The following is a 13,623-nucleotide window of genomic DNA, read 5'->3' as shown; positions in this document are numbered from 1 at the left end:
GAAGTGTTGGAAGAACTATTGCTTGGACCTTTTTGAAACAAGGATGGGAAAAAAAATAAAGAGGGAGAATGACCTAAGTTTTAACTCTGTGCTAGCAAACAGTTATAAAGTGCTGGTATCCTTTCCCCTCAGTAGCTCACCTGATTTCCTGTCGGAAAAGCCAGGGAGCATTTTTCCCCCAGTATGGCCATGATAATTGTCCTGTCTTTCTGAAAAGGAGCTTGGGAAAAAAAACAACTTGCTTTATTCTCACATGTTCTAGTGACCAGGTTTGAGCTCTCTTGTGTAAGTGTCAGTGCTGGGTCATTTATCAGGTTATTTTGACTTTTCCTCTACTTTTTTTCAGAACCAAGAGCTGCAAAGAGGTGGGAGGAATAAATCAAATTATGCAGCTGTGGACAACCCTGTCCCATGGATGCCAGAGGTGAGTGCCTTTCTCCATTGTTTTGCATGAGGGAGCTGTAGCTAGAGACCTGTGCAGTGAGAAGGGAAGGCAGGGACCTCTGCCTGGAAATTCATTTGCTTCACTGGAAATCCGTTCCTTATCACCTCCTCCTGGCTTAATGACACTTACAGACCTGGGTAATCATCTGGAAAGACAGGAGTGTCCAGATTCCTGATAATTTGTCTCCACCAGCCATCAAGGCACCAAGCATGCACCCATAGTTCCCTGAGAGCAGGAGCCCACTACCTTCCCAAAAGGTGAAGTTTATTCAGGGCTGGGAGCGCGTAGGACCAAGCATTCAACAAGCAAATACATGACTGTGGCATGCAGAAGTGTCATGCTCTACTCTTGCTCTGGCATTTGCTTGCTATCCAGCCCCTGTGTGTCATACGTAGAGATTTCTCCACTTCAGTGACACTTCTGATGAACAGAGACCTTCTCTGGTGACCCTTGAAGACTAGGGTAAACATTCCCTTTGTTTCCTTCATGCCTCGTTTATTCTTTCCTCCCCTGTTCCCTTATCTCACCATTCCTTTTCAGATAAGGGAGCAATGTAGCCTGCTGATAATGAGAGGGACACCAGCCAGGGGGCATTTAGCTAATGGAGTCAGCTCACTAAATTCCTCAAGGTGATTAGAGACCTGCACAAATTAGAAAGGCCTCTGTGGCTCCCCTGGGGAGGGAGCAGGCTGCTGTACCTGTGCTCAGGGCAGGAGATGATCACCTGCCCACCTGTGCTCAGGGCAGGAGATGATCACCTGCCCGTGGAGGAAAAGTGCCTCCAGCCATCACACTGAATGGTCCAAGTCCCCGCGGCATGAGCTAAAGCTTTCCTGGTGCTGGCTGCTTTCCAGTGCCCAGAACCAGACCAGACCATTGATCTGTTCTGCTGCATCGGCTCTGGCGAGTGCCGGTCCCAGCTGGAGCCTGGGGGCTTCCTCCGGCTGCAGGGCCTTGCAGGCAGCGGGCAGGCAGGGCTGCCTCCCGGATGAGCAGCTGCTGGCAAAGGGCCAGTGGGGTATCAGAGCCAGGACTGCTGCAGTGCACAGGGATCACAGGGAGCTCTTACTGCTCCCCTCTCCCACAGCACCAGGTGATACAGGCCCTGCATGGCATCCCCCAGCTTCTCTGAGGCTTTGCCCGATGTCTCTGATCACCTCCCTGGTGATTTCTGAAAAGCATGTTAGTTTTGAGACCTGCTGTGTGGGTAACAAGCCCAGAGAAGTTGCGGATGCTCCTTCCCTGGAAGTGTTCAAAGCCAGGTTGGATGGGGCTTTGAGCAACCTGGTCTAGTGAGAGGTGTCCCTGCCCATGGCAGGGGGGTTGGAACAAGATGATCTTTAAGGTCCCGTCCAACCCAAACTGTTCTATGATTCTATGAGCCTTTACTAGGTTAGCAATGCAACTCGGCGGTATGCACTGTGGCTTGGGTGAAGGTATGTCTTTAGCACAGGGCTGATCTGCAAAGCCCTCTGCTTGGCTGGTGGGGTGACTTCTCACCCTTGCATACCCTGGCATTGGTCAGAGCACCCACCAGCCTGCAAACCTGCTGCCCCAGTGTGGTGCTGCCAAGGGGGGAGTGAATGGAGAGGTATTCTGGCCAAGGGGAAGGGGTAGGACTTGAGATGTGCGTTTTGGGATGGCCCCACACCTGGCAAAGTGCTGCCTTGTCCTGCACTGCTCCCTGTTGGGGAGGAGAGCTCTGCCAGGTAGGAGTGCTGTTGCCTCAGACAGGCTACGTTGGGAGTTTGTGGGTGCCGGAGTTCCCCACCGTGCCCTCTGTTACGTGATGTGTGGCAGATGCACCATGAGAAGACTTTGAGTCCCAGGGCGTACAGATACCTGTACAGTGTGGATACAGTGGGGAGCCCCACTCATATGCCCTGCCATTCTCGCCCATCAGCTGTGCTCTCTAATGCTCCTGTGAAGCACCCAATTCCGTCACCAGTTTTCTCTTTGCCTCTATAAAGCAAAGTTTCCTGCCCTTACTGCATCACTGTCTTTACCCAGAGGGTCAGCAGAGCTACCCTGACTGCAAACAAAGGCCAGCGGTTCACCAGTGCCAGCTGCAGGAGATGGAGAGGGATCCACGAGCACAGCTCTGTATAGAGCTGTTTGCTGTCCTCTTAATCACCAGCTGAAATTTCTCCTGGCCTAGGGATTAAGTTTTTCTGTAACTCTGCCCAAATTAATTACCCAGGGTCTATGATCCCATTGTGCCCTCCCTGCAGCATCTCTAAGAACTTAATTGCAGCCTGATTCCTGGGGCGAGAGGCGGCAGGTTGGCTCCCACAGGTCAGGGAGCTGGGCTTTGTTTGAATAGAGAGGTATATACCTGACAAACATAAATAATTGAAAAGGTTGCAGGGTTAGCTGGCAGCCAACACGGCCAAAAAAGGACAGGTTTCAATTTTCCTCTTCCAGTTTCAGATGAAATCGGCAGTTTAAGTCTTCAACCTTGGATAAATGTGGTGGAAAAGTGTGTGTGTAGGAAATCCCTAATGAAGTTATACCATGCATATAGGGGAAGGCAGGGTTCAGCCTTACTCCTGAGTTCCTCAAGGTGCCCGTGTACATGATCCCTACCACCACTGTCCCTTCCAGGCATCAGGGCAAAGTCTTCCAGCTCCCGGCATCACCCGCTGCCTCCTCAGGCTGGAGACATGTGAGGCATTTTGTTTCATTAGTTCAGAAAGGTGCTTGGCTATTGCCGGGCTGAACCTGTGCTGTGGGACTGTGAGTGACACCATTTGGCACTGCCATAGGTATGGGGGGAGGATTTCCTGAAATGCGCCTGGTTAGGCTGATCGTTCTCATTTACCTCTGCAAAACCCTCTGCTCAGCTCTGACAGGACAAAGGTCTGGGCAGCGCTGGGGGGCATATAAAACGTGTTCCCCCTCTTCATGTCTGCGCAGCCTCAGGACTTCCTTCTTGCTGGAAGGAGGTGTGAGGGACGTCCAGGAGCACAGCCCCTTGCAGGCAGCGCCTGTATAGATGCATAGGTGCTGCACGAAACCAGAGCGTTGTGCTAGGGCATCCTCCTCCTACCAAGCCTGCCCTTGGAGGAAGCATCCTTCCCTTAGAGGACTAAAAGACAAAGCACAGCTGCTTGCTGTGTCCCTGCCCACGTACCTTCCTCGCCCGCTCGCGCCCACCAAGTGTCAAGGCTCGGTGGGACAGGGGGGCTTTGTTGCTAACTTGTCTTGAGGGATTCCCACAAGTGCCCGGCGCGGCAGAGCTTGCAGCGAAGCCCAGCTGCTGAATGTCACCCAGTCAGGGGAGCTGGGCCAGGCAGGAGGAGGGGCCGCGACCGCTCTGCGGAGACAGAAGAGTCTTATGAACTCAGGAGTTTCCAGTCGGCAGCACAATGTCGCCTTTCTTCCCTGGCTCAGGCCCTCTCTGTGCCCTGTTTATCATACCCGGCGCTGTGCATTCCCTGGGCTGTGCGCAGCTACGCAGCTGATTTGCCTCCGTGATGCCAAAGCCACCCGGGATTAAACTAGGAAAGACCTCTTTTCTCCATCCTGCTCCAGTTCCAGTGCAGCAGGTCGTGTCTCCGCTGCTGCAATCCTCCCAGCTTTGCTGCTTTGCCCCAGCCTCTCCTCTTGCTTTGCTTTTTTTCCTTGGGGGTCCCTTCTCACCAGGAGCTTCTGGGTGTGTGGTGACACCCCTCTGGGACGGTTTTGACGTGGTGGGGTTTGGTCTAGGGAGAGAGGTCTGTGCTCTCTGTGTGTCTGATCCACCTTTACGGTCCGTTTTCCTAGGAGGGGCTGATAATCTAAAATTCCTCGCTAGAAGGAAGCTGAAATACCAAAGTCTCTTAATCCAAAGCCAGGGCTGCAGGCGGGTGCTAATTCAACACGCTCAGCGGGAAGGGTCGGTGCTGGGGCTCCGAAGCCACGGAGGCTGCTGCATCAACACCAAAGCAAGGGCCCATCCCAGCCCTCACCTCCCTGCACTTGTTAGGGTTCGGCTCTCCCCTCGCAGCGCTGTGGCTTTGTGCCCATGGCGGTGTGCTCAGGAGGGTATCAGCCTGCCCAGAGCACCGTGGGAAGAGCAGCTCGTGCTCGTGCCGTGCTGACCATGCCCTTGGTGCACGACCTGTGCCCATTTTGGATCCGAGCTGGGTTCTTGCAGTGCTACTATTTCAGCAGGGTGGAGAGAAGCAACTGGGGGGTGGGGTTGGGATGGGGAGGAAGCCAAGGGGCAGGAGGAGCCCTCTAAATGGGAAGGCTCAGACCGCGTAATACCAGCTCCCACTGAAAGCCCAGACTCTTGGCTTCTATTCCTGGTTCTGGCCAAATCAGTCTATCCAAAATTCTAAGAGCAGATGTTTCCAAGGGGAGAAGGGGAACTTAACTTGTTGCATACTGGGTCCTAAGTTTGCAGCCCTTTGAAAATCAGGGCCAGGTAGTTCCAAGAGGGGTAGTCAAACTCAGTAGCCATGTTTTACAAAGTCTGTCGACATTTCTCAGCTGTGTGCATGAATTGGGAACGATGGTGCCATTTATCCATTGCTGCAATCTGCAAAAGCCCCAAGCAAGGTTTTTTTGCTGCATGTTCCAGAGGAGGCCCAAATAGGAAACAGAGGAATTTCTCAGCTGCTTGCGATGGGCAGCCATGAGTTGAGTCGGAGGGACAGAGGTGATAGGGTTTCAAAACAGCTGCTGCACCGATGACTTGTGGGGGCCTAAAATTAAAGCCTAGCTCAGTTTTCAGTCCCAGAGTAGCGCTTTTGGGCAGCCAGCACCTATCTGTCAATAATGTTCTTCTTTTCCCTTTCAGAGGAGGCAGAGAGTAACTTAGGCTGCTGTAGCGCAGAAGAAAATGTGTTGCTTTAGAAAAGACTCTGAAACCACATGCAAGAAATGCTTATTATTTACCAGTTAATTATTTCTAATAGCTGTGAGTGCAGGAAAGTGAAGCGATCTCATTAGCTCCTTCCAGAATCTTCTCTCAGGTGGCTTTGTAAAGACTTTGGAGAGAGAGATGTCAGGCTAGAAATCTCAGGGACCATCTCTTAGAGTACTGATGGAGCACCTAATACAGTGGTGTCTGCCATATTTTTTCCTAGGCTGCCCTCTCCCTAATACTGCCAAACTCCGCAGTAAAGTATTGTATTAGAATGGGACTGGTCCAAGTTTCCTCTGCAAACATTTGAGCAAGTCTAGTCACTCTTTTGGGACTTCCCCCATAAAGACCTGGTTTGGCATTTGGGCTACTCCATGTCAAAGCCAGCCTAGCTCCATTGCAGTCCTGAGCCTCAGGAACATCCACTGGGTCTGTCTTTGCCAGGAGGGGACTGCAGCACCAGCCTCTCCACAGTGTGGGAGTGTTGTTCTACATTTGATAGAGATCTGAGCCTGCTGTCTGCAGTGTGCAAACAATTATCTGAGACAAAAAACCGGCATCGCTGGTGGATACAGCAGACTGCCATAAGACTCAGTTTCTGGCAGTGACTCGCTGTGGATTCACCTCACTTCACGTTCCACAAGAAACAGCAATTGTCATTATTTGATTTGGCTGAGAAAAGCAGTGTAAGACCCTTGGGTGTGAACCTGGATTTGGCCAAGGGGCATGGGACTGCCCAGCAATTATGTTCCAATTCAGTGTTTGTCACACTTGCAGTGATTTATTTGTATTGCAACTCCTTGCAGAGTCCCAGGTTTCTCTTGGCTGCATCCATCGCCCCGAGCCCTCTGTGTAGTTCCTCCCTGATTTTGTGCAGCATCACCCTGGGGAATTTCATCCACTTTGTCTTGCTGCTTTTCCTCTTGCCTGATGGGCAGAATCCAGGCTGAGGAATGCCAGCAGAGGAAAAAAGAAGAGGAGGTAGTAGCGGGGAATGACACGGGCTTGCAGACATCAGTCAAGTTCTGGCAGCACAGACACCAGTGAGAGAGGGCTGACGAGAGACCACTCAAGAACAGCAGTGGTTGTGAATGTGTTTTGCCTGGCACACAGAGATGGTTTTCACGTGCATGACTAAAGCCCACAGCTCGCAAGGAGCATTACTGCACGAGCTGGTGCCAGGCCAAGTCTGCTCCGCGTCCTTCCTTCGAGCCACGGTTTATAACAAAACGAAACCCCAACCCACTATCCTGGGAAAATTAACTCCATGAAGCAGTTTCTCTGCCAGGAGTGCACGGAGGGGTTGGGCCTCTTTCACCATGCAGCTTCAGCCCAACTAGACACTCCCCAGCAAAAACTAAGAATTTGCTGCCATCTGTAGACATCTGGGTGCTGTTCAGGCAGTTTCCCCAGCTCTGCTCGCACAGCCCTTATATAGGCAAGGCAGCCACAGCAAAACCTCCCCAGTCCCAAGGCAACCTATTCCTTTCTTCAGCGTTTCCCCATCTAAGGTAACTTCTGCAGTCTCCAGAGCTTATTTATTCTCCGCTGTTGGATGCTGATCCTGCGAGGAGAGTTTCAGCATCCAGCTCCAGTGGTTGCAGACAGAGAGCTTGGACTTTGCTGGGGGGCAGCCAGCTCCTCCCTTCTGAACGGCTCTGACAAAAAGAAAGTCTGTCCCTTGAGGAGCGTGTCGCTGAAATCCCACAGTGGCCAGCAAGCTTTTCCCAGCAAAGCTGTGCTCCAGGTCTCCGTTGGGCACCAACAGCCTCTCCTGGCAGGGCCGGCTGGGTAACGGGGACAGCCACCCGTACCCACACTGCACACCCTTCCACACTGTCCAGGAGGGGACCCCCACTCCTCCCAGCATTTCTGTGGGTCTGCGGGCACACAGAGGCCATGCTGTCCACTGACCCGCCTGCACTGCTGCTCCCCACCCTGCTGAGCCACCCTCTCCCTGTCCCCACCATCCTCCATGAGCTTTAACTCGCAGACATGCTTTGAGAAGGGCATCTGCCATCTTCCCTTCCTAGGGTGTCCCCTCTTCCTCAGGACAGGATCAGAAAAATAGCCCTGAAATGGTGAGAGAGTCCAAAACACCTTCTTGGAGGACATAAGACCTACACTCTCTTTTGCTGGATCATGGAGAGCTATAGCCACCATACAGCATGTCCCACACCATGGCCTCAGAGCACAGCCTCTGGTTAAACACCTTCTTGATGGAGCAAAATGCAGTGAACCCCGGCCACTTAACTGAGATGTCCCAGGCATTATTGCAGTTCCCTGGTACCGTTCAGACTATCACCTGTGCCAACTCCAAACCCTCAGCAGATGAGAAACAGGGGTCTGGACCCGTGTCTCCTGCAGACCAACCCATTGCAGCAGTGGCATCTTCCTTTGCTCTCAGAAGTGCTCTAATCCCAGAGCTGGGGCTGAGATTAGCACAACAGGGGAGGGGTGCAGGGGAGGGACACAGCAATTCATGGTGCCCCACTTCTGCCCCCCAGTTCCAGGGCCAGGCCAATCTGCATGTGTTCGAGGACTGGTGCGGCAGCTCCACTGAGCAGCTCAGGAAAAACCTCCACTTCCCTCTCTTCCCCCACGTGAGTAAGACCGCGACACCATCTCTCACAGCTCTGTTTCCCAGCTGGATTGCCCCTTCTCCCTTCACATCCTGTCCCTGTCCCTCTCCATCACCTCCTCTGTCCTCCTGCTGAGGGAGCAGGAAGCTTTCACAAAGGTTCCATGGTGGCAGCTCTTCTGCTGCACGAGGGAGACTCGTTTTACCCATGCTGGTCTGCCAGGCCTCAGACAGAGGGTGAAGGAGTCCTGTATTTGGTGCTGTCCCTCCAACTGGTTAGTGAACACGACATCCTGTCCCCACCATCTCACCAGCATCCCCCATACAGCTGTCCCTTCCACAGCAGCACTTGCTCCAGTTTGTCTCTCACCCGGCCTGCTCTTTCCCGCTGCCTTTCCCACACACTGGGCCCCATCCTCCTCCCAGAGCAAACCTCATACTTCCCTCTACCCACCTGTCCTAGGAATTTTTCCATTCCCTCTTGTTCCTGTCGCATCTAATTATTTTTATTATTTTTTTCTTCTTCCCCTTCAGACACGAACTACACTGAAGAAGCTGGCTGTGTCCCCAAAATGGACCAACTATGGTCTCCGGATATTTGGCTACCTGCATCCTTTCACTGATGGTGAGGGCTCTGAGGCTGCTCTGCCGTCACTCGTGTCTCTTCTCACCTGCCCCTCCCTCCCCTCCTGGTAATGAACACTGGTACCTTCACCCCAGCAAGCCCGACACCGGGTCCCTTATGGGCCCAGCTAGCTGTGTGTGACAGGCTGTGGCCTTGGCATGGGTGAAATACATCTGCCTCCCCTGTAGGGTGGGAATGAAAAGCACAGAAGAAAACAGATGGGAAGTGCTAGCTGAAAAACCATGCTGTCATGAATACACAGCCCCATGGCGTGTACGTGGGCACGAGCATTCCCTGAGCTTTTCCTCTCTCCTTCGCATGCGCAGGACTGTACATGATGTCATTTGTGTTCCTGTTGCTCCCTGGGTGCATGAATACCATATGACAGCAGCTGACATCTGTATCGCCCAGCTGCATGCTTTTGCCCAGAGCAGCCTGCTAGCACTCACCCGTGTTTCCTGGTCCCCCTGGCTCTCAACTGCCATCCCTATAACCCCAGCCAGAACAGTGAGAGTCAAGCACCTCTGTCTCTCTTCGTGGCTCCATGTGCACATTCCTCCATCCAAACGCAGCTTCTCATGCAAGAATTTGCTCTGGAAACAAAAGGGGAGGCAGGGAGACTTTGCATTGACTTCTAAGCTTTCCAGGTTAGATGTCAGGTGAAGCCAATGCGGGAGGGATAGTTGCATCTGTAAAGTTTTCGATCACAGCAGAGCTAGAGAATTCAGAGAGGGTCAAAGGGGTGGGGGTGGTAATATCAAAAGTGAAGGTATAGTCTCACCAGGAAAAAGGGTGAAGACAGCATTTTAGAGGAGCAGAATCCATTTTGTACACAATCCCTCACCCCAGAGCCCTACTTACTCCCTCCATCTCTCGACAGGGGAGTTTCAGTTTGCCATTGCTGCGGATGACAATGCTGAGTTCTGGCTGAGTCCAGATGAAAAAACCTCTGGTCTCCAGCTGCTGGCCAGTGTAGGCAAGGTACAGTGCATGCTGCATGGCTTCTTCCATCAAGGCTTTAATGTTTCTGTGGGGATGAAGACCTTCCTGTCTCACATACTTCCTTGGACTACACAAGGTTCTTTTCCTGACCAACTGCAGACACCTCCACCACAGATGTCAGATGGGTATGATATGACATACCTTAAGCCAGTTACATGTTGGCAGTGCTGTTGGGAGCCTCATGTTCATGATAAAGGGACTTAAATCTGTCCACAGGTTGTGGATCTCACAGACAACTTACCAGGAGGAGTAGCTCAATTTTCATCATTCCCAGCGCAATAACCCGGGCAGAAACTCAACTTAACTAGAGCATTTTCTGTCTCTTCACAGACAGGGAAGGAATGGACCGCACCAGGGGAGTTTGGGAAATTTCACAGCCAGCAGTCAAAGATGGTGAGGTGAGTGAGCAGAGCCCCTCGCTCCCAGCCACTTCTGCACATGGCCAGGAAATCACAAAGACAAGGAACCCAGGCTTGTTCTGAAGAATTTAGCAATATAGAGAAAGGGATTACTCTGGGATATCGCCAAAGCTGAAGTGACACATCCACACCTGTGCCAGTTGCTTTGCTGATTTACTGCAGGAATGCAACACTGAATTTTTCTTCCCTGGAGGAAGCAGCCACCAGCAGATCCAGACTCCACTGTATGAACTGTATCCCGAGCTTCCTGCCGTGGAACTGGCCAGGATTTCCAGAGGCCAAAAGCCAGCAGGCAAGACTGAAAGGGAGTTATTCAGAATTAACTGAGAAGGGTCTGGAGTGCTCCAGGTGCACAAGGGAAGCTACCTATCTCGCTGTCAGCATCTGGATTTTCTTGGCAGTCCTAACCCTGCTCAAGCTGAGAATTAGGTTGTTTCATGGGTGTGGTTGCTCTCCACTCATTGTCTGCTGACAAGCTAAGAAATGTTCCTTAATGCTCTTGGTGACAGACACGTTGTTCTTCACAGGTTGTCAGCTGCAGGCAGGTACTATTTTGAGGTGCTGCACAAGCAGGATGACAGAGGAACAGACCATGTGGAAGTAGCAGTGAGTCTGTGCAAATGGCCGTGCTGTATATGCATCCCCGTAGTGCTCAGGAATGATGTTTGTTAACAATTTCCCTCCTTTCCCAGGCCCCAGCTCCTCTTTGCATGAGATTTATCTAATCCCTTCCAGAGCCCTTACCTACTTCTATGTGGGATAGTCCTGGCCACATGTCAGGACCCTTTCCTCTGCTTGCTTGGGATAGTTCTGCCCTCTCCGGTCTGTGCTTTGGATGTGTCCTGGGGGATCTCAGCTCATTCCCAGTCTTTTGCTGCTAGATAAACTCGGTCATAGTAAGGAGAAAGAGGAAGCTGCGAGCCCATCTGGTGAAAAAAACATCTTGTGCCGGTTCCTTTTGTTCAGGCTTGATTAACTCCATAAGCACTTAATTTTAATCCACTTCTCTGTTCCAGTGGAGACTGAATGACCCAGAAGCGAAGTTCAAAGTCATTGACTCCCAGTACCTCTCCCTTTTTGCTAGTAAGTATCTTCACCGCAGATTTCCCTGAGCACCTCCCCATTCTTCCAAAACATATCAGTGGAGTTTCACCGTGAATCATAGTCTAGCCAGGCAAATACCATGTGTACAGATCACTACAAGAAAGAAGTGGAGACAGGTCAGGAGAGAGATCTCTGGACTCATTATTAAATACAGGAGAGTTGGAAGTAGGATTGGAACATTGTTTCAGGGAAATCTAGAGGCGGTGAGGAGGGGCAGAGAGGAGAGTCTGCGAGGGTGAGAACTGCTCCAGATGTGGAAGTAACACGGGATGGAGGTTGCCTGCAGAGAGCTCAGAGGAACATGAGGCTCATAACATGGGAGCTGTGGGAGTGTGCTGGCAGCTGGACTTGACCAGGGAGAAGGGGCCACTGTAGTGCTTCCAGGAGATTTCACTCTGTGTGCTGAACACAATGGGATACACTAGCGATATTGGGGGATGCTGCTTTCTTCTATGTCAGCCTCAAGTCTCTTCAAGTTGCTGCTGGATTGCAGCAAGCACATCAGCCCAGTTCCTCCTGTTTTGTAAACCCTTCTTAGCACATCAAGTGATGCCTTTATCAGTTAAGGAGCTCCTTAGTCCTGTTTACTCTTATCTAGCTTTGACAGTATTGCTTTCGTCTGCCAGCTTCCCCCTTTCCATATCTACCACTGTTGCTTTCCAACGTCTCTGAGCATTTTTCCATGCCAACACTTTTGCCCATGGAAGACTCCCTGATGTAATCAAGACATCTGTTTGTTGTGTCTTGGATTGCAACCTGCTTCTGTATTTTCTGAAACCTGCCATTTGGCCAGGACTAGGCTTTCCATTCTGTCCCCATCCTTCTTCCTTCTGGTCTTTTCTCCTTATTAACTCCCTGTAGAAGGGAGGACTCACATCCTGAAAGATCTCTGGGCACGGTGCTGCAGTCTCATCTTTATCTGTCACCTTCTGCCCATACAGTGTTTCCCTCTACCGTATCAGCCTTTGGCTGTATCACGTCATCCCATTCCTTCTGGGTTCCCATGTTGTTTAATACCCAAAAGTTGCTAGCAGTAATCCCAGTGCCCTTGGCAGCGTGTTGCGTTTCCCTCCTGGATATTTATTCGGTTCCCCTCATCTCAGAGTAAGATCCACGGAGACATGACGTCCACTGGCAGCAGCACCAAAGAAAAAACATAACCAATACCCAGTCTTGAATTTAAGCTTCCTATTGCTCCTGACCTCCATTCTCCAGCTGGAGCATCATCCTCCTCAGCCACTAAAGGCCTCACCCGAGGGTCTTGCTCCTTTTCCAGCACAGGAGAAAGCTCCGCTCCTCGAGCTTCTCTTCCCTTTCATCTTTTCTATCTCCTTTTAAAATAAACTTAATGCTAATAATGCCATTTGGAAAGGGCTGACACTGGGGAAGGGTATTTTTTGGGACAAGGGATGAAATTAGCCCTTCCTCCCCCTTCCGTTCTCTCTCTGGTTTCTAGACGAGACGCTCTTAAAGATGGATGAGGTTGGGCATATCCCGCAGACGTTGGCCAGTCACACGAGCCGTCCCGCTGACAACGCAGGCAGCAAGGCACACCCAGCTGACATGTTGAAGCCTGACCCCCGGGACACTCTTTACAAAGGTAAGACTTGCAAAGCACTTGGGGAAGTAGCTGCAGCCTGTCACAGCACGTGCAGTACCACAGCCAAGAAAGATTGTCCTCCTACGCTACAGGTATCAAAGGCCACACTTTTTTCTTCCCAGTGCGGAGGAGAGGGGCAGTATCCAGCATCAGTCTCTGTAGGAGACACAGCACAGACTAAACCCAGCTCCTCTTCTTGGCATCCAGCTCACGCGACATCTCTGGGCGTAATATTTTGGTGTAGGTGCAATGTAAAGCGTAGAGCAATGTAAAGAGATGAGCTGTGAAAGATAGTTTGCTTCATGTATCTGTTAGTATTTCACATGGCTAAATAGAAACCAGGCACTGCAGTAGCTAAGCTGGTACATCGTTTACAGCAGGGCTTCTCCAGCAACGCTTGCCTCCGTGTTTCTTCTTCTCAGTGCCCCTGCTCAGCAAGTCTCGTGTGCGCCGAGCCTTGCCAGACTGCCCGTACAAGCCCAGCTACCTGGTGAATGGATTTCCTCTGCAGCGCTACCAGGGACTCCAGTTTGTAAGTTTTACTCCTTAAGCAGGTACTTGCCCAGCGGCAAACAAGGAGAAAGGAGGGAGACCCCATTAACCATGAGGGCTTCTCCACCGATCTGAAGCTCTGGGGCAGATTTGACCGTCTGCTGTTCAGGTCTCTGTATCCCAGGACGTGCCAAAGGGCAACACCAAGAAAAGGGAGATGGGTGCTGTGCTCTGCTCACAGATTTCACTGGGGTACACGTATGTGTGTGTCTTACAGAGCCCCTCAGACCTCAAACCAAAGAGCTGAGCTTGCCTTCACCCGGAACCTCACAGTGGCCAAGGATTTTATTCTCCATGGGATGAACTGTAGTCTGTATGGACTACTAAAGCCCCTGACAAGCTTAAAACTGGTCTTGAGGGGGAGCTCACATTTGTGGGGCAGGCAACATATCAGGGATTAATCCCCTGCATAGCAGAGCAGACTCTGAGGTCTGCTGGAGACA

General features: G+C 51.5%; 1 protein-coding gene across 1 annotated transcript in view; it reads left to right on the top strand.

Annotated features, from left to right (window-relative positions):
• B4GALNT3 (beta-1,4-N-acetyl-galactosaminyltransferase 3) overlaps window positions 1-13,623 on the top strand; it is a 65,761-nt gene that overhangs the window by 42,117 nt on the left and 10,021 nt on the right. The window contains exons 3-11 of the mRNA XM_074167440.1: window positions 347-424; window positions 7,805-7,900; window positions 8,413-8,503; window positions 9,384-9,484; window positions 9,836-9,903; window positions 10,452-10,530; window positions 10,941-11,007; window positions 12,485-12,628; window positions 13,051-13,160. Of these exons, the coding sequence (XP_074023541.1) occupies window positions 347-424; window positions 7,805-7,900; window positions 8,413-8,503; window positions 9,384-9,484; window positions 9,836-9,903; window positions 10,452-10,530; window positions 10,941-11,007; window positions 12,485-12,628; window positions 13,051-13,160 (834 nt within the window). The remainder of the gene's footprint in view (window positions 1-346; window positions 425-7,804; window positions 7,901-8,412; window positions 8,504-9,383; window positions 9,485-9,835; window positions 9,904-10,451; window positions 10,531-10,940; window positions 11,008-12,484; window positions 12,629-13,050; window positions 13,161-13,623) is intronic.

Source organism: Numenius arquata, chromosome 2, assembly GCF_964106895.1.
Source record: "Numenius arquata chromosome 2, bNumArq3.hap1.1, whole genome shotgun sequence".
Classification (NCBI taxonomy): Eukaryota; Metazoa; Chordata; class Aves; order Charadriiformes; family Scolopacidae; genus Numenius; species Numenius arquata.
This window is presented reverse-complemented; position numbering and strand designations above follow the sequence as displayed.